Genomic DNA, 20,236 nt, shown 5'->3' on the forward strand with positions numbered 1-20,236 from the left:
TCATAAAAAATCTAAAGTTTTTAATTCACCGTGTTGATATTTTTTTAATTCATTAGGCTGATTCCTTTTTAATTCATTATGTTGATTTTTCTTTCATTGTGTCGTTGCTCTCATGTTCACGTGCGCGTCACCTCCGCAAGCCGACGGTGTTGCCTCCTCCACTATCGTTGCCCATCGATAAGGATGTTGTTCATGATTCTATCATCGAGGACATAGTTCGTCGGAGGAGAATCGTTTGCAACGTAAGAGTATCGATGTATCGATTCCATTGATTTTGTATGATTTTTACAATTCTGTTTCAATTCCACTATAAAACGCAATCCCCAATCGATTTAGTACTTCCGGATCCTAAGACAGTACGATCGCGATTTTACAAATACTGATTTGGATCATAAATTCCTTATATGAATTACTAATCTACCTTGATGTGCAAATGTTTTTCACTATAGTCATACAAATAGCATGTAACTCTTATGCAAAAAAGGTGGATCCGTCACCTTAGCGACCCTACACGGTCGGCCCCACGACTATCTGTGAGGAGGTAAATCGAGAAAGTGCAGTTGATTACGACGCAGGAGGGTATAACATGTAACTCTTGATCAGAGGCCATTAGTAAATGATGCTAAAAGCTAGTTGTTTAATGTGATGCGTGGAAGTTTCAACAAATCAGTATAAAAAATATCCTAACATCTTAAATTAATTTTAAAATGATTAACGCTATATAAAAAGTAAGATATTAAAAGATGAATAGTAATTCCATATTGACAAACACTTTTAATAATTATTTTTTTAATTTTTATTCAAGTATATTAATCATTGTTTATTTGGTTTATTTAAAATTTCAATAGTTGAAACTTATTCCTTAAATTTAGTTAACATAATTGACCTATTATTCTAACACCAAAATTCTGTCTAGTGTCATAGTGATTGAAGTATTAATTCTTAGAATACCTAATTTCCTAACATTTTACTCTTAGAATTTCAATGAGGATAAATCTACTATTTATTTAGCCATAAATCATACCACAAGTTGATTTATAAATTGTTTTATGCTATTTCTACAATTTAAATGTTTTATGTCTCTTTTTATATAAGCTAATTTACAAAATTTATAAGGTAAAAATTTTAAAGTTGTATATAATTAAGGTGTTAGAGATATTACCTGTCCTAGATTGATTGAGTGGGAACTCAAATACTATTGTTTTTTCTTAAAAACTATACTAGAAACTAATTTGTAAATTAATTAACAAATCATTCTATGCAATTTTAACATTGTAAAATATTTGATGAAAATAAAAATAAAATTAAAATGTAAAGGGCATATTATTCTATGCAATTTTATTCTTGCGATTTTAGCCACTTAATTATATCATCTAATGAGGTAAAAAATAAAATTAATATAAAATAAAAATGTGAAATATCTCAATTTGACAATTCTAGATTTCCTAAAATTATTTTTCAGAAATTTAAATTTCAGACATATTTTGATATCAACTAAATATAAAAATATTCAAAAACACATTATTTCTGCAACTATTCTTATGATAAAGTATACTTTTAGACAAAGTTAAGCTCGCATATTTAGATTATATATATATAGAGAAGTGATGTACTGCGCGACATCCCCGTCCGCGACCCGTGCGCGACACCCAACCCACGTCCACTACCGCCGCTCCAGTTTCGCCGTCCGGCCACCTCCGGCCGTCGGACCGGGCCCGATCGACGCGTCACTCGCCGGCGCGTCGACCGACGTCGGTCCGGCGGCCTCCGGTGGCCGGCGGTCCTTCCCCGGCCGGTCTCCGACCGGAATTTGGCCGGATTCCGATCGTGATTTGGCTGGAATCGGCGCCAGTGACTGTGGTCTCAGATTCCGGCCAAATTCGCCGCCTTCCGGCCATCTCCGGCCGCCGATCGACGCGCCGGCGAGTGGCGCGTCGATCGGGCCCGGTCCGGCGGCCGGAGATGGCCGGACGGCGATGAAATCGCGGCGGCAGTGGGCGTGGGTGGGAGAAGTCGCGGACGGGGTCGCGTAATCACGGCGCGCAGTATATCAAATTTCTATATATATATATATATATACACCGAAAATGATATTCTGCATGCATGATTCGTGCGCGCCAGTGCGCGACGTTGAATCCACCGTTCATCACCGATCGCGCGCCGTATCTGACCGTCCAAAACTGGGAATGTACAGTGCTCCGCCCCCCGACCCCCGCCGCTGCCGCAGCCCCTCGCCGCGTCGTCCAACCACCACCGGCCGTCGAACCGGGCCCGATCGACGCGCCACTCGCCAGCGTGTCGATCGGCGTCGGATTCCGGTGGATTGTGGCCGGAATCCGACCGGATTGTGGCCGAAATCCGACACAATTTAGCCGGAATCACGCCTGGCAGTGGCCGCGCCGGAAACCGGCAGTGATTTGGCAGCCAGTGGTCGCGCGCTGGATTCGGCGGTTTCCGGCCGAAATTCGACACCGGCCGATGCGCCAACGAATGGCGGATCGATCGGGCCCGGTCCGGCAGCCGACGGTGGCTGGACGGCGCGGCGAGGACGGGCAGAAGCGGCGAGGGTCAGCGGTGTCGCGCACAGGATCGCACAGGCTGTGTCGCACAGAATATCAAAACTCATATATATATATATATATATATGAGCGCCGGCTTCCTACGCGCCCGTGCGCCCCGTCCGCCGACCTCCACGCGCTTCCGGCCTCCGTTCATCGCCGTCCGACCACCGACGACCGCCGGACCGGACCCGTTGGAATCGCGACTCGCCGGTGCACGTTCCGTCATCGGATTCCGGCCGGATTGGGCCGGAATCCGGCCGGAATTCCGGCCGAAACAAGGGCAACAGTGCCTGGCACCACTGTCGGCCGGAATTCGGCCGGATTCCGGCCGAATCGGGGCCGGACTCCGGCACCCGCCGGACCGCCGTCGAGTTGCGGTTCCAACGGGTCCGGTCCGGTGGCAATTGGTGGTCGGACGGCGATGAACGGGCGGCGGGAAGCAGCGAAGGTCCGAGGAGAATCACTGTTCAATCGAACGGGCTACGTTTATCGCGATCGAAAGCGGACGGCCGAGATCCAGGCGCTCACGGGCGCGCACCGAACCGGCGCTCATAATAGCAATTTCGATATATATATATATATATATATATATATATATATATATATATACACACACACACGGTAATATAAGATTATTCAAGAATATTACCCTACTTATCTTAGCATCTGCATCTAATGTTAATTTTTTTTTTTTAGAGTTTAGAGATTAAGATATAATGTTTAAAATTTAGAATTTAGGACATAATATTTAAACTAAAGGAAGTGAAAATTAAAAAACAATTAACTCTAAGTACACACAAATAAATAGGGTAAAATGAGCAGCATATCATTCCCTCTAGGTACACACGAATAAACAGAGTAAGATGAGCAACATATCATTCCTAAGATTATTAACAATTTCACTAAAAATTGATGCCCAAGAGAATTATTCAACAATGCAAACCCAAAAGTTAGCTATCATTCATCCTGAGTTCATTCACTATGCCACAAAACTAAATTAATTTTAAATTTAGCCCCTGAAGTTTCATTTGAATCAATGAAACCTTTGGTGTTTGGTAAACTATTCACTATGACCCTTCTGGTATGGTATGGACTTCAATGTTTCCGAAACCAGACCGAACTCAACTGGTTAACCTGGATCCGGAAGCTTGACCCCCATTATTTCCGAACTCAATCGATTAACCAAACTTCGAGTGTCACATTAAAAGCCCCATGCAAACACAAGGGGCCAATTGGGATCAGAATTTTTCCCAACAAATTACAACGAAATGTTGTATTATGTGTTGTTGAATAACTTGGCGCATAAAATGTGGAACTATTTGGACACTAAAATATCCTAGTACCTGAGTTTCTTCAATTGCACAGGATGTGAAAATATAAATGTTCAGGTCAGTGAGTCGAATCTTACTTGATTTGTAGAACCTTCTTTCTTGCCATGTATCGAGTCGCCGCTTTGTAGAGAATGGTAAGAATTATCCATGAGACTAAGAATAAGTACATGCCTCCTCGGATCACCATCGACGCAGGATTAACCTGACGCTTTCTTGTAGATTCATCAGGCACGCTATAGGGAAGCATGCAATCTGCATGCCCATTCTTCTGGGAGGGCCTGTGCACGACATTTTCTGATATGGTTGAACTGCAGATGCGAATAAACCCGGCAGTTACATGGATTGGATTGGCTGAGTGGGCAGCAGCAACCTTTCCAGACATTGGAGGAAACTCAGCAAGTGCTGCAGGTGCCGAGATTGCACCCAACATGTTTAATAGATGCTTCTTTGCAACATTTTCCTTGTTAGAGTCTTCCATGGTGTCATCTGTAGCAAAATAGTGCAAGAAAACTGAGAAACAGTGGTTTGGAGTTTATCTAACCCCAACCATTTGCAAAGTTGTAGATGTATTTTGTAGGCATAGTTAGTATGCTTTTTTGGCAAATCATTACCACTGATAAAGACCATGACCATACCTGGTTTATCACCAACATCCTTACGTTTGTCTTCGGATTGATCACAAGGAACAGACGAACCTGAGGATGAGGCTCCATTTATAATAGTATCTGGCACCTGAGCTGTTGACTTAATTGTGCAGCCACAAGCCTACATTATAAAATTTTTAAAGGGAAAGTTTTAGTTACAGCCACTTTCTGAAATTCCGACAAATGCCACAGAGATTGATGACTGCAAATTTGACAGAACAATTGGTTCTTAGTTCTTACCTCTTGAGCAGAGTCAAATGCAGCAGGCGGACTGGTGTACCCTGAGCTCCGTGAAAAAATATTGCCATAATGCAAATCGTCATCAGTTGCATCAAAGTACACTAATAATTCATCAACCTTCTCAAAACCAGATGGTTCGACTGTAGGCAAGTATTCATTCATTTCAACATTTTCTTGCCAGAATGCTAGATTGTCATTAGGCACATCACAGACAGCTATCTTTCCCTGATTGGAAGTGAAAGCACCAGCTGAGGAATTGGAGACGTTTGATTGGGTAAAGATATTATCCTCCAACAGGGAGTTTCGGTCTGATTCTGGCTGGTCAGCACTTTCACTTATGGAGTCAAAGAATTCCTCAACTTCAAACATTTGCACTTGGTCGATATTTTCACCAACCCCATTTGTGTTTTCCACATGACAATTCCTTATAGGGTAGCCAACAGATTCCTCAACAAAAGAATATGCCACATTCACAGTATCTGCAATATCCTTCAACCCCACATATTCTTCCTTTGCATTTAGACAAGTTTGAGTATGACTGCAATCTTCCGCTGGAGGATGTTTCTCCATTTCATCAATAGAAGCTGGCATACTCTTCTGGGAAGGTCCATCAACCAAGTTGGTCAAACTAGTATCTTTGGAAACCTCATCCAGTAAATTGCTTGCATCTTCTGGATGACCGCCATTATCCGTTCCATCAAAATATGGTGCAAAATTGGAAACATTTGTCTGTTCTTTATTCAAGTCTTCATTCTGAAAACAATTGAAAGTGCAAATGATTAATCTAAGAATATATCTTTCTATGTTTGGAAAAATGAGATATTACAAATGAATTAATCAGTTTATGGAAATTCTGCAAATTTCCACAAGCCACTGCCAGTCAATCAACTATTGTCAGAATAGTTGTTGGACAAATCCTATCCATCAATACGTCATAAGAATTAAAACCAGCAGAGGTACACTCGAGTCTACATATCCATTAGTTTGCCTAATTTACCTCTTGTTTCAATTGATAACAAATTGGATCAGACAAACAAATACAATATGGAAAGTCTAGTTAAATGTGACGATATGATTATATATACACACACACATATATGTATTAAATATTTTGATATTGACAACAGATACGATACCCTCGCATATGGCATATGACCTATATATTGGATTGATTGCACATTCCCTGCGTATACTTTTGGAAACCTTTCTATGCCAATCACTACTGAGTAAAAACAAACAATAATCATGAAAACAAACAAAATTGCAAATACTAATAAGCCAAGAGAATAGTATTGTATGAGTCAGTTGATTAATGGGGGAATAGTGTGCTTGATTCTAAGTAAGGTTGGTTCCTTGTCTAATTGGGATTAGACTTGGTGTTCATTTATTAGGTAAAGCTATACACCATTTTTTTTGGAAGAGCCTATTGGTTAATTGTTGGATTTACGATATGCGTATTTTAACATTTATGTTTCTCTAAATATGCAGCGGAAGTGTAATAAACAATTTATTACTATCTACATATAAAACTCACATGAGGACACACACGTATGCAAACATAATCATAGATAATAAGTATGAACAATTTATACCTTTTGAATGCGAAGCGTAAACGACATCAACTAGCAACCTTAAGCAAGGTTGCTTCTACTCGTATCCACGCCAAGATCTCTTCAAGACAACTTCTCTAAGTCACGTGTCATATCTCCGTTTTGATACTAGTCGAAGGAGGGAGACAAACGATCCGAGAGAGGACCTACAGTCCGATTTCGTATTTGACGGCTCAAAGCAATCTAGCGATACGAATCAGATTGAACAGAGGTGATTACACCACCGCTCGAAGGTTGAACGGTTCGCTATCAACAAGGGACAACGAACCTAACGGCGTGGTAGTTCTGGCAATAACAATTGCCCGCTGGAACAATAGCCCAAAAGGGAAGGAAGAAGTGATACCTTACTGCGGAGAAGCAACCATTGCTTCTCCTCTTGTTCCTAACTTCCACCGCCGGTTGTAGTTTCCTTTGGCTCCGGGATGGCCGTCCCTTGGGAGGTTACTAACCTATGAAGAGGTCCTTGATCGGAGGTGAGCTTGGACAAGCTTCTTTGGCTGGCAGCACTAAACCCCACAAGAAGGTGGGTGGCGACAACAAGAAGGGAGTTGGGCGGCAACTTGGAGGAAGAGAGTGACTGATTTAAAACCTAACAATTAGATTTTTAATCATCTTAATAACTCTTCATTAGAGATGTGTTTTTAGATCTATAATTAGTTTGGTTCGCTAACCAAAAACTCACATCCGTTAACCCAAAGTTCAAACCGTTAATCTTAAGTTTGGTTCACAATCAAACTGCATTGGTTCAAAACCAAATAGCATAACCAATTTAGTTTATAATTAAACTAAAGAGGGTCCACTTTGTCTTCAAAAGACATGGCTCATCCGTGCTTTTGTTCCGGCAAATCTAATTACATATATTATTAGGAAATAATTTCAAATCTGAAAATTTTCAATTTAATTAGGAAAAATTTTAAAAATTAAATTTTCCTAATCATATTAGAGACAATTTTCAAAATTGGATTTCCTAATAAATTCGAAAACTTTTTCAAACGTGAAAAATTTCTATATCGGATTAGGAAACCATTTCCTTATCCAAAATATCCTAACATATGCTAGTCTTACAGAATCAATGATATCCAATCTCATCAATTCATCGACTAGGGAATATTTTAATACGTACATAATTACACATGTAGAGATACCCACTAATTATGATCCAATCACAATTTCTCTCATGCTATGCATTGTATTGTGGACCTCAGTAATTGAATTTAAGATTAAATCAAATACATAGAAAATGTACACTTAAATAGTGATTTTATTTATCCAATAAATAGTACATTATCTAAGACGATTATCTTAGAACATCTCTCAAATATAACATTAAATTTCCCAACTTGGCATTGCTTGAATCCTTCCCTGACTTCTATAACTTTGAATTAGAATCCTAGACTATGGGTGCTGCTTACTTTATTTGTCCATCAGATACTTGCATTTGAGTTAAACTCTTTTGACAAAGTGTTGATTTCATGAGTCATTTGTATTTTATAGACGGGTCTGTACAACCATGCTCTTTTTTCTAGGTCCAATTGCTTAAAGATATTCTCTTTGTTTTCAAAGTATCTCAAATTTCCCTTGTAATCCTAGTCACCACTGTAAATCATTAGTCTATGTCATAGTTGGAAAAATATTCTGAAAACAGTATGACAATGGAACAAATTATTAGTCCAAGATTACAAAATATGGACAATTTGGCTATTCTAAGCTGTCAGTTTACTTGTTTTGCTGATACATAAGTCCTGGTGGATATCTTCAGGAAGAATATCATAGTATTTGTCAGATGTTAGTGTGACTATAAGTTAAACCATGCATTCATGTGCTGGCTAGGATTTTGTCAATGGAGAACTAGTAACTGCTACAAGGTTTCAGTTAGGACAATGTATCTGTGTTTCTGTTGCGCAATTAAATTGAAAAAAAAAAATTGCTCAAGTTCTTCAATGATTTTCAGGTTTTGAAATAAAGCAATATCTGGTATCTGGTTTTGAAAATAAAGATCAATAAAGAGGATAGTCTGTATCTGCACCTGTACTTGATCACTAAACTCAAATTGTTCTTGTTCAGTGGCGTGATAATCCCCTCCGTCGGGCATTAAAACCGCACCATCTTCCTCCACCTCCCATTCTTTTTCAAGAAACGGTGCTCCATATTGAGCACCATTCTGAGGCCCAGAGCCACTCTTTAGAAAGATCCTGCAAACAACATGCGCATCCTTCCCCACCGATGCTTCACGATTCAAACTCAATTCCAAGTAAAGAAACAATAAATAAAGAAAAATCGATTTGAGTGATGTACCAGGAAAATCCCGGATTTGGTCAACTCCTCATCCTCGAGGCGGTACTCGTGCATAACCCAATTTGTCCTGTTGCCACGAGGCGCCCTGCCGGAATGGTACACCAGCGTTTTCTTCATGCCGACAGCGCGGGGGCCGCGTCCCACTGGGCGGTCCTTGCCGGTGGTCTTCCAGTATCCCTGAGGCGTGGCGCGGTTGGTCCGCGACCGGGTGGAATACTTGCGGTCCAGGGAGCTAAAGAAGTACCACTCCTGGTCGCGGCTTCGGATCCGGGACAGAGCCGGCAGCTCCCACGGCTCGAACATGTACAGCTCTACCTCCGAGATGGCATCGACGCGGAGCGGCCGGCCGCAGACCTTGCGCTTGAGGTAGTAGGAGACGAGCTCCTCGTCAGTAGGGTGGAAGCGGAATCCGGGGGCCAGGCGGGACGCCGCCGCGGGTGGCGGCGGCGGCAGATTAGAAGACGAGGCTTTGGCAGCGACGGAATTCATTGATCGGAGCTGCTCCGATCGGATCGAAATGGGAATCGGCTGAGGAATCGGGGACGAGGGTTTCCGAATCGATCAAGAGTTAGTTATTAAGGATTTCACCAGAAGGGAGATTACGATGCTTCTAACAAGGATTAATCCATTTAACCAACCTTTTTTTTTAAAAGCTTTAAATTAAATATAAAAAACATTTCTTTTTTAATTTATTATCAAAAGCACAAACTATCTCATTTTTTTTTCATCAAATTTATTTTCACCTTTAAATCCATTTTTTTTTATTGATGCTGCGGAAATCTATTACTTCCTCCAATGTGAGTAAAGTTATAAAATCTGTTCATCTTTAAAATTAAAAAATCCTAAGATCGTTTCATCCATAAAATAAAAAAAATATCTTAGAAAATATAAACAATTAAAACGTGTATATCGGGACAGAATTTTGTATCTCAGAATATTTCATAAATAGACTTTAATATTTCAAAGATCAACTCTATAAAAACTTTGTCTATATCCATGGACACATTTATATATATATCATTTCTAATTTTCTCAAGTCTTTAAATTCATTTTTCATGTAAAATTCTAACTTGAATATCGGAATGGTTTATCGGGATTCATGTCGATGCTATTTTAATTTTAAATACTTTTAAGTTCCTTTATCTTCTCCAGTGAGGGAGCGATTGAACACTTTTGAGAGAAAACACGACACAGTACTTTTAAATGAAGTTAAATTTTTTAATTAAAATTTTAATTAATTCTGTAAATTACAGTTTAGATAAATTAAATCAATATAATATAAAAGCTCAATAAAATTATCTTTAAAAAATTTTAAAATATAAAAAAGTTTAAATTTTGTTTCCAAATTTATTTTTTATATATATCACCATTGTTATTATTATTATTATATATTTTATTTTATTTTCATTATTTTCAAATTTATTAATTATTATATTATGACATATTCATAAAATAATATTGAACTATTTTGAATCAACGACAATATAATAAAATATTAAATTAAATTATACATTAAAAACACTAAATAAATAAATTTTTATTACATTATCTACAATAAAATTAAATAATATTTTATTCTTCATAACTTAATTATATGATTACTAATCTAATAATCATGTAATTAAAGTTATAATAATCTTAGATCAAATGCACCTTCGATGTTTATCTAATTATCTAATTTTAAAAAAATAAAAAATAAAAATATTTTTTTAAAAAATTTGAATTTTATAATTATATTGAAAACGTGGATCTTTAAATACCCACATCGCATAAGTAGCTGCGTAATTGGCTTATCGCCCAACTTAACTATGCGGATGACCGCATAATAATTGCCTTATTACCCAACGCTAGGAAGAACGGAAGAGTTTATTAGGAAAGGAGAAGGCCGACGGCGCCTCCCTCTCGCTTCGCCGCCGCCGCCGCCGCCGCCGCAGCTGTTGATGGCCTGAGAAACCCTCGCCGGATTGCTCCACTGATAATATTCGGATTCCGAAAGCACTTCTTGGTAAGCCCCTCGAATGTGAATTATCCTCATTCTACCGCCGCTTCCGAATCCTCCCTGACCGCGGAGCTCGATGCTCTGTAGATCCCGTGACTCCGTTTCGGTGGTTGATATGGATGGTAGTAGCTGTTTCGTGTTGTGGTCGGATTTGGGCGTTTCGAGTCTCGAGGCTTGCTTTGATTCTGAGTTTAGATCTTTTTGGCGGTCTTTCTCCTTGTCCATGAATTTGGAGAGGAGCTCGTAACTTAGATTTGCTCTTTTTGTTGCTTGATTGGAGCTTTTTTTTCTTCTTTGATTGTGCCCTATGTGATTTAGTTAATGATCGAGCAGCTAGGCGTAATTGATATCCTATCACGGTTTCATGCACGAGTAAGGAACACACTGAGCTAATATCTGAGACTAAGTCATCTGGAACATGTTGACTTCTATCTTTTATGAAGTGTCTTAGGAAAGTCCCAAAATGATTTGATGGTGGTTATTGATCATAGGTTGGGGTTCGATTCATAATCTCGGTTTGCTATGGGAGAATCTGGAATTTGTGTTAAATTAATAGGTTTTGGGACATCCCTAACATCCTGACTCTTAAGGCCTGTGGGCAGTTGTGCTGCTGCATCAATAGATGCACATCTTAGAGGATAAATAGAATATCTAATATATGGTTATTGCAGATAAACTATAAAACGTTTTGTGTTTAAGTAATATGCAAATTTCAAATTGCATTTTACAATCAGAACTTTGAGAAATTTGATATATTATATCGACCATTTCTTGGATGGTTTCTACTTGAAGATTGTTCTTTTATAACTTTATGGCTAATATTTGACATGTCTAGGACCTTATGCGATTGTAATAATCTACAGTCCACATTTCACATACAAGAAATATAGCACATGTTGAAAATATTTTGAAGAATCAAGCTCAAGTGAAGAAGTATATAATAATACAAATAATGCCAGTTTTTCACAAGGATATGGCAGACAATTTGTTTTATACAATTATCCTTGCTTCTATGTAGTTGGGCTAGGACAATGATGGGACATATGTGAGTTTGTTTGTTGCAATCCTAGTTTTGTTAGTTAATGGAAAAAAGATTCTCTTGGAATTGTTTGATGCTGGGCTGTTTGTTATCCTGTTTTACTGTGTTCGGGAACATAGTAATTTCTTTTGGACACCCACTATCATAGTAATACTGGTTTAAGTAGACCATCAAGCTGTCACCTCATTATTAGACACTCTACTATCATAGATAGTGTAGCACCAAAAGCAATCCCACAAAAGCCAAATATTATTGACAAGAAGATGGGGTTGTGGTCCCTCTCCAACCAAAACAAACTTAGAAATAAACCAAAACCAAATTACCCCCCTAAATAAACTCATAACAAAATACCTGATACTTCTGAACAAGACAATCACCAATTTAAAAATTACCTTAAATAACATATTCTATGAGGATCTATCAAAATAATCTCTTACAATGTCTAAAACAAAAATAAAATGTAAACTTCTTAATTTGCATCAATCCCTTCGAATTCTTGTTTGCTCATCATTGCCATTGAGGAGGTTTGTGGAACTTCTACTTGAGGCCTGGAAGAGAACCATCGATGATCGTTTGTTTATTTATGGAGCAAGTAGACCAACTGCCTTTGCAATCTTCAAGCAGTGAAGGCTGATTACCTTTTCAAACTGTTTGTGTAATTGGACTGATTCCTATTGTTAATTTAGTTTACTTAACCTCCTTCCTGTGTGTTTGTTAATAAATTTTACATTCTCGGGACACATTACTAAATGGCATAGTCTCAAAGGAAATTATGTATCAAATTCCTGTAACTTTGAGTTGGATTGTAATTTTGACTTGGATAACCAAATAGGTAATGGGTTGTTGCTGTTGCTGTCCATCAAGAAGTGCTGAATCAGATAGCCCACCACCCTACTACTATGTGCGTAGTCTTTTTTTTCCCCTCTTTTGGATTGTTGTTACTTTGCATAATTATAGAAGGACAATTTGATTTGTCCATGACTTATTTAATGATCATTTGTGTAATGATATCCTTATATATTTTTATTTTGGTGGTTTGTCTTATGCACATATTTCCTACCTATCATCCTGCAAAGCTTAGTTGATTTTGTTTTGTTTTCAAGGACTTTGATATTTAACCTTAACTATAAGTTTTTTTGCTTGGGTCTTCACAAGCTGTATGCTTTTCATAGTTCTATTTTATCACAATTTTCTGTGGTCAGATCAGTAAGCATAAACAAGCTTGGTTTTGTAAATAGATTGACCATCTGGAGTTGGGTATGTGGCTGGCTTCTAGAGTTTATGAGCTAGAATTCTCTCAGAAAGCTTGCCATTTCTCCTTTATATGGTCCAAATTGAAGGGCGCTGGGAATGACCCAGACAATTTCTCAAATTTTGTAACTTTAATCTTGATTTAGCAAATTTTGTAACTTAATTTTGTTTCATCAATTTGGTTCTTTTGTTTTCATACATAATCTCATCGTTGTGGTTGCATAATCTGTTTTAAGTCTTTGAACATCACATTCTAGGCTTCTTTATTCTACAAAGCAAAGTATTTTTCTCCTTACATGAACCGCATACAAGTTCTGCTTGGATTCAGGGAGTGGATCCATTATCAGACGCTTGCTGAAAGAGAGCTGAACTAAAACCTAGAAAGCATTGCAATGGTAAATAATATGTGATGATTACAATGCTTGTTAGATTTTATAAATTATGTACTACTATATGAAGATTTATTCCTCATATATCAAATATGTTAGATTACTAGGGGCATAACAAGGATCCAAATATAACTTGAACAGCTTCATAAAAAAGGTAGTGACTTTTTGCCAACCAAGTGTGAAAAACATGGGCTCCCAATCTACGGCAACAAAAAGTCTCATATGTAACTTATTTTTCTTCATACTAAGCAACAAAATGATTGTCAGCATTGCAGTAATTGTGGCTGTATCAACTTGGTAGATCCCAACCTATCTTATTTCCCAATTTTCCTTTTTATTTTGTAGTGATGCGGGAACTGTTGCACCTTCAACATTTTTTTTTTGCATTAATTGTTTGTTAAAACTGTCTTTCTTTCTTGGTTATTTTAATTTATGTTTTAAGTATTTTTTTTATACGTTGCCTTAAGCAACCGGCCTATTTTATTATTTTCAACACAATTTGTTGTTTCTTGTGTATATCTCTAGTGATAAGAGGCTTTGTAGTTCCTGCCCGTGAAATATATGGTATCTGAAAAAATTGCATTGCAGTAAAATGATTTATTAAATCTTCTTAGCACACATTGCAGTGTCCTCAAAACCTGGAAGAGCATGAACCACTGTCAGCTACCAGCCATGGCGCATTTCCTGCAGTCCCTTCCAGAGTGCTCAATGATAATCTGGACACATCAACACTTGACACTTACCAAGCACCTCCTGCACCTTTGCCCTATAATGTGGGTACGGAGAGCTCACCAACACTGCCTGGAGATGTTGCAAATTGTAACAATAAAGCTGATCAAACACACATAATGATTGCTCAGACTACAGGAGCGAATAACGATCATTTTGAAACTCCTGATTGTAAGAATAAAACCAACAGTGAGCAGAACTCTCCTAAAAGTAGTGAAGATGAGGTCAGTAGCCCTCTCACGACTCCAGATGAGGAGGATGTTTGTCCTATTTGTCTTGAAGGTAGTTTTTTTCCTGACTCAGTAAATTAATTTTTCCATTATATGTTGCAAAAATTATATAGTTTCTCCATTTGATTAGGACACAGTTATTAAATGTTCAGTTTGTCTCTTAACCTGAAAATATTCCTGCTATATAGTGCGCCTATACTTTATATGATAGTTGGATGTTGCAACCTGATCAAATTACCTTATCCCCTTCCTTTTTTCCAGATTATGACACAGAGAATCCTCGTATTGTGACCAAATGCGAACACCATTTCCATCTGTCTTGTATTCTGGAGTGGATGGAGAGAAGTGAAACCTGTGCAATCTGTGATCAGGTATCAAAGTCATTTAATATTTTGCCCAATTAGCCAGAGGAATTATTTTTTGGTATGTTTCATTTGGCAATTTAAGGTGGAGTAATTTTTCATTATTCCATTCACTCAATAATTCAAAAGGTGGATAGAGGGCCCAACAGATTGGTGAATAAGACAGGCTGATTGGACCGAACAAGTTAAGCAGGCTCGATGGCGCGACCAAGAGCTGGGAAGCCGAATGGGCTAGGCGGCCTAATGAGTCAACTAGATTGTATGGGTTAGGACGAGTCAGGTGCACTAGGCAATTGGACGAGCTTAATGAACAAAATGGATCAATTTGAACCCAATGAGCAACTAGTTTGATGTGCCTTGTAGACTGAATTGGCTAGACAAACCAAGTAGACTTGATGCGTTGGATGAACTAAGTGGATCGCATGAACTGAACATATTGTGTTGACGAGGTGAGTCGGATGGGCGTTCAGATGGTTTGAACACGATCAAGTTTGACACCTTTTTTAATCTTTTTTTTTCATAAGACGTTGCACAGGAACATAGAACAGCAAAAGTTGCCGTGCTGTTTATTCTAAAATGTTTATTTTCTTTGCAGATAATGATGATCGACAACATTTACGGAGGCATGGTTTCTCCGTAGCATACGCTAATATTCTGATGGATTATTAAATTCTCACGGACAGAAAAGAACACAAAAGATTCATGATATCTGCTTCAAACTATCCTCATGTAAGTCCTTTTTGTCCTCTCAAATGTTTTGCTTTCGGTCCCTGTAAATTTTGCATGTTTGTTTGTGCCCAGCAACTTCTCTGTACTGTGTTTTTTTTTCTCTCTCGATCTCTTTGTTCTCTATAGTCCGTATGAATAGATTTTTCTTGTGAATATCTGAAGTCGGTAATTGCATTACATCATGTTGTTATCCCAATTGACTAATTTTAAGAAGGATTTTGTTCAAATTGAAAGTGTTTTTGATGTCCTTTGGGTTACTCTTGTTAGCCATTCGATAATGAAGTAATACAGTCTCGGCGAAGTCGAGCAATATCCTTTTTTATTGTGATCAATTATATTTTTTCGATTTACCTCCTCATATATAGTCGTAGGGTCGACTGTGTGGGACCGCTAGGATGACAGATTTCACTTTTTGCAAAAGATAATGAAGTAATATAGATGCTATAAATAATTTTAGATAAAATCAATTATTATTTTTTGGTTATTAATTATCTGTTTAGGTCTTCCTTTACAAAAATCCAATATCTCTGTTCTCTAGTACAAAATCAGAATTTGATTGAATACTTGAAAAGAAAAGAAAAAAAATGAGACTATTATACAATATGTTTTAGCATTCGATTATATTTTAATTAGAACTTAGATGAATATTAAAATAATATTGAATTCAACTCATTAATGTTTATTGATATTAAAATTCATACAATTTAGAACAAATTTATCTTGTTAAATATTTGATGAAATGAAACTAATATATATTCGTTTAATATAAAAATACATTGAGCTTGTTAATGTTGAGCTCAACTATATCTATTTTCCTAATAACAAATTTAACACAAATTTCAACTAAGAGGAAGACTGTGTGCCTCCAGCATCAAGCAAAAGTCCAAGCCTGAACATCTAAATTATCAAAAATAAAATAAAATAATTACAATATCTTGATCGTGATCGAGTAAAAGTGCATAATAAAGCAGTCCAGGAGATTAAATAAACCGTAAATGCCATCCAAAGGTTCAACACTTCAATAAAGCCATGTAAACTGAATTCAATAACACAAAAGACGGGAGAACAGAGTTTTACAGCTACAAAATGATGTTTCATAAAGCCATGTAAACTAACTCCTAATGCACTTCTATTTTGCTATACCCATCTGGTTTTCTTGTCCTTTAAGCTGCCTTTGTTTTAGGGGCCTTCCTCTTGGCATGCCTCTTTGGAATTGAGTTCTTCATGCCGAGGAAGAAGAGCAATGCACCGAAGAGAGCCAAATTCTGCAGCAAAATTTAAATTTCAGTAGATAAGAGACTTATTGGCAGAGTTAGCAGGAGAGACGAATAGATGACCTGTGTGAACTTGGAAAAAAGTCCTACAAATTCTGGCTTTTGAATATCGTAGTTGTAGAAATCGAACAAGATGGGTGTCGCGAATGTCAAGTAAAGCATCTGCGAGGAAGAAAGTACAACCACAAACCCAATTAAAGCTTGAAGTTAATTGCTTTGATCAGTCAATGAAGTGCAAGAAGTTACGAGAACAAAAGTTGAATGGAGAACATGAACCAAAAACCAATATTACTGACCAGAAGATATGCTCCAAAGGAACTGCCGAAGATGAATAGAAGGCCACCTATCCCTTTAAGAGCTATGGCAGCAGAAACTACATGCTTCATCTGAAAATGAGAAAATTTTCAATTTATTGAAAACTAGTTATGACTCAATTGTTAAAAATCAAGTGCGAGAATGGAGAAAAGAACAGTATTCTTACATCAACTTCCGGGACTTTTACGCCTAGATGTGAGGTGATATGATTTACAAAGGTATTATATTTTGGAGCAAGAAGCTTTGCTGCTGGTCCACCATCGACTCCAAATTCAACAAACCTAAAAACGAAAGGTTAATATAGGCACAACCCATAATTTGGCACCCTGCTAAGTCAGGGAAACCATTTGCAATAGCAATTCTAACTTTTGTCATAAACACTACACAAGTGAGTTGGCAGAAGAGGGATAGATCAATTAAATTAAACTTTCATGGATGCAGGACTGATGTCTAAAGCAAGCTTTCTATTTTCATATTGTCAATTTGCACTTGGAACTGACTTATTGATCCACAGAGACAATATCTAAATGCTTCAAACACACTAAATGCATCTATTGAAAACATTTTAGTTTGGCCATCCACTGAAGTTATATTATACATATTCAATGATTTCTAATACACCGAAACAAAGATATGAGGGCAACTGATACAGGAAGCATTAATGGAAATTGTTTGCTTGAAAAGCATTCTATAACTACTTAATTACCATCCTTCAACAAACTGAGATGTAAAACAACCAATGGAAAAAGGAGCTCAGAAAATTGAAGAATATATTGAAATTCTATGGTTATCCACTAATTTCAAGAAGAAAATAGAAAATTAATCTAAAGGTGGGTCATGGTAGACATTTGGAGTGAAAATGGCTATACCAGTGCATCTATCAGGGCATCTATTGCTTCTTAGCCAATTTGAGTATTATACCTATGCAATTATACAAAAAACATTGTATAATGTATACAATGATGGAGGCAATCATTACATGCTCATTTGATCCAGCACACATCAAAACACCAAAATCAAAGAAATAACAATACTCCTAGTTATTGCTACATAATTTCACAAACTAACATATCATTAATAAATTTGGGCAAAAAAGATCCTTGTATGTCTCGAACAAGTCAAATTCTCTCTTTACTAATCAAACACAAGTTTCATGAATATATTAATTTGTCTCTTTTTGAACATGTGCCAAAAATGTAGAGAACAAATATATAAATAGTAACACACTGCTAAAACAACTAGCGGCTTTAAATTTCTAAATTTAAAGATTAAAGTTGTTAAAATACAAGTGCAACATTACAATGCTTTTAACATTGAACATATGATCATTAAAGTAACTTGAAAGCTTAAATTTCCTAATCATCTCTTGAGCGGTATATCTCGATCAAAAAAGGTCCTTAGATATTCTTTTTCTCACAGCTTCAGATTCCCGACCAAGAGGTTACCACTTCTAGTTTTAAATGAACTGCATGACATTGGTTGCTGGTTGCAGTGCAACATTAGGAAGTCCAAAGATTCCAATTGCAATGGTCTTAATCACAACTTCGATGTTTTAACTTGCTATTTAAATACATAAATAGCATACAGAAAATCAGTTGTGTGTGGCACTATGATTTCAATCTCTGCCGACATCCGCCCAATATATACAAAGGATGACAATGATCCACCAGTTACCCAATGTGCCCTTTTCTTTCTCCCCTGAAACATATTTGATGGTGACGACGAGCTTACAGCATCAAAGTTCTTGGGAAACAAACAAGGCAGGTGATTACCCTAATCTTCCCAGAGAACCAGAACTAACTAATTTCCTTGTTCGGCAGATTAGCACGAAATTGGGAGGGAGAGGACAAAAAGTAATTCGCGAAAGCTAGATCTCTGAACACGAGAACGCGTACCCCTAGCAACAAAAATGAGCAGATCTGAAGCCGAAAAATGGGGGAGGGAGAAGGGAGGATGAAGCTTACTCCTGGTAGACGGATAGGAGGAATACGGATGCGAAGAGAACTCTACCGGCAAAGGAAACGAACCCCATCGAGGCGTCGGCGTCGGCGTCGGCGTCGCAGAGATCGGATCGCCGGCCAGAAATGGAGGAGGAGGCGGAGACGATCGACGAGAAGACCCAAGCCTTCTCGGTTCGGCTTTATTTATTAAATTGGAGGGACGAGAATGCCACGGGTTTTGGGATAGAATCACGGTACTGCCACTGGAGGCGTCTAACGGTCGAGATTAGCCTTTAATTGAAGTACTGCGAGGACAGCCGTCAAAATCGTGCGTTGTGGATTCGGGTTCAGCCCCGTTAAAATCAATCCAGATCCGACAAAGGATAGAATATAAAACATTTTTTTTGAAATTTTTATTTATCAAAATTTAAAAATAAAACTATATAAAAGAAAAAAATAATATTGAAAATTAATTTGTCCGACCTTATTTAAGTGGTTCTTCTCGTCTCAGATGGAATTAAGTCGCATGCCTTCAACCCACCATTGTTGACCGCTACGCTAGTGGCTGTGCGACTGTGGGCCCCGATGGCATTAGCCAATAGGGTTCTCCGCTTTCTGTCCACGGCAATGTTTCTCGCAGAGCAAAAGCGTACGCAATCCGGCGCGTGCATTTTGAAAAGAGACCCCCCAAAGTTTACTAATCACCACAAAATATTTCACTTTAGCCCTTAGTTTCTAATTTAATCACCTGATCTTTATTAATAAATTTTGAATAATTTTTAATGTCATTAAGTAATCAATTTTTATAAGTTTAAATTTCCTTTTCCATTCGTCTGAGAAATTATAAATTAGAAAAATAATTCTTATTTATTTTTTTAAAATCTCCTATTTATTTCCAAAGTTTTGAAAGAGATGAAGATATGATGCAAAGTTTGAGGAGGTGAACTGCAATTTATAGAAATCTGAAGAATAAAAAACTGCAAAAGTTAGAAAATTTGAGAAGCAAAGTGACAATTTCCCGGCATGTCCATATTTTGTTAAGAGAATTTCATTTCCCCTGTAATTTGCTTGCTCTTCAAGCTTTCAAATTTGTCATTTGCCCCCTCTAAATTTTAAAATTGTCTTTAAATATCTGAGTGCACTGCACACGATAGAATAGTCAAAATACTTAATAGTTGATGCAAAAGAAGCTTTTTATTATAGTCGTCAATTTAAATTGGATCGTCAAATTGGCCTGTCCTCGTCAAATAATATAGATGAATTAGATTAAAATTTAATCAATCTATTTTAAAGTATAT

General features: G+C 37.5%; 3 protein-coding genes across 4 annotated transcripts; 1 reads left to right on the top strand and 2 right to left on the bottom strand.

Annotated features, from left to right (window-relative positions):
- Positions 1–3,399: 3,399 nt before the first annotated feature.
- On the bottom strand, positions 3,400–9,237 carry LOC141829453 (uncharacterized). The gene is made up of 5 exons (XM_074716922.1): positions 8,682–9,237; positions 8,413–8,598; positions 4,777–5,529; positions 4,528–4,657; positions 3,400–4,378 (listed from the first exon to the last, which is right to left on the bottom strand). Exons 1-5 carry the CDS (start codon positions 9,168–9,170, stop codon positions 3,966–3,968), a joined length of 1,971 nt encoding a protein of 656 aa, XP_074573023.1. The 5' UTR covers positions 9,171–9,237; the 3' UTR covers positions 3,400–3,965.
- Positions 9,238–10,544: 1,307 nt separating this feature from the next.
- Positions 10,545–15,643, top strand: LOC141829454 (putative E3 ubiquitin-protein ligase RHB1A). 2 transcript variants are annotated; one of them, XM_074716923.1, is made up of 5 exons: positions 10,545–10,686; positions 12,552–12,620; positions 13,986–14,370; positions 14,580–14,689; positions 15,276–15,643. In XM_074716923.1, exons 2-5 carry the CDS (start codon positions 12,555–12,557, stop codon positions 15,318–15,320), a joined length of 606 nt encoding a protein of 201 aa, XP_074573024.1. In that variant the 5' UTR covers positions 10,545–10,686; positions 12,552–12,554; the 3' UTR covers positions 15,321–15,643. The 2 variants fall into 2 exon arrangements, with proteins under 2 accessions (XP_074573024.1, XP_074573025.1); XM_074716924.1 differs by lacking the exon at positions 10,545–10,686 and adding an exon at positions 13,299–13,365 and having other exon boundaries at positions 12,588–12,620.
- A 716-nt stretch (positions 15,644–16,359) lies between these two features.
- Positions 16,360–19,099, bottom strand: LOC141829050 (uncharacterized). Its single transcript, XM_074716470.1, has 5 exons — positions 18,963–19,099; positions 17,165–17,279; positions 16,980–17,069; positions 16,747–16,845; positions 16,360–16,674 (listed from the first exon to the last, which is right to left on the bottom strand). The coding sequence occupies exons 1-5, from the start codon at positions 19,028–19,030 to the stop codon at positions 16,573–16,575; spliced, it is 474 nt and encodes a 157-aa protein (XP_074572571.1). The 5' UTR covers positions 19,031–19,099; the 3' UTR covers positions 16,360–16,572.
- Between the last annotated feature and the right edge of the window lie 1,137 nt (positions 19,100–20,236).

The sequence above is a fragment of the Curcuma longa genome, chromosome 5 (assembly GCF_044706935.1).
Source record: "Curcuma longa cultivar G26 ecotype Majalengka, Jawa Barat chromosome 5, ITB_CL_G26_1.1, whole genome shotgun sequence".
Taxonomy (NCBI): domain Eukaryota; kingdom Viridiplantae; phylum Streptophyta; class Magnoliopsida; order Zingiberales; family Zingiberaceae; genus Curcuma; species Curcuma longa.

Excerpts from the sequence above, each read along its gene's own strand:
- LOC141829453 (XM_074716922.1), bottom strand. The coding sequence starts at position 9,170 with ATGAATTCCGTCGCTGCCAAAGCCTCGTCTTCTAATCTGCCGCCGCCG. Across the intron at positions 8,599-8,681 it reads CCAAATCCGGGATTTTCCTG|GATGCGCATGTTGTTTGCAG; the intron begins GTACATCACTCA and ends TCGGTGGGGAAG. Across the intron at positions 4,379-4,527 it reads GGATGTTGGTGATAAACCAG|ATGACACCATGGAAGACTCT; the intron begins GTATGGTCATGG and ends ATTTTGCTACAG.
- LOC141829454 (XM_074716923.1), top strand. The coding sequence starts at position 12,555 with ATGGGTTGTTGCTGTTGCTGTCCATCAAGAAGTGCTGAATCAGATAGC. Across the intron at positions 12,621-13,985 it reads GCCCACCACCCTACTACTAT|TGTCCTCAAAACCTGGAAGA; the intron begins GTGCGTAGTCTT and ends CACACATTGCAG. Across the intron at positions 14,690-15,275 it reads CCTGTGCAATCTGTGATCAG|ATAATGATGATCGACAACAT; the intron begins GTATCAAAGTCA and ends TTTTCTTTGCAG.
- LOC141829050 (XM_074716470.1), bottom strand. The coding sequence starts at position 19,030 with ATGGGGTTCGTTTCCTTTGCCGGTAGAGTTCTCTTCGCATCCGTATTC. Across the intron at positions 17,280-18,962 it reads CTCCTATCCGTCTACCAGGA|GTTTGTTGAATTTGGAGTCG; the intron begins GTAAGCTTCATC and ends TTTCGTTTTTAG. Across the intron at positions 16,846-16,979 it reads CCTTTGGAGCATATCTTCTG|ATGCTTTACTTGACATTCGC; the intron begins GTCAGTAATATT and ends TCTTCCTCGCAG.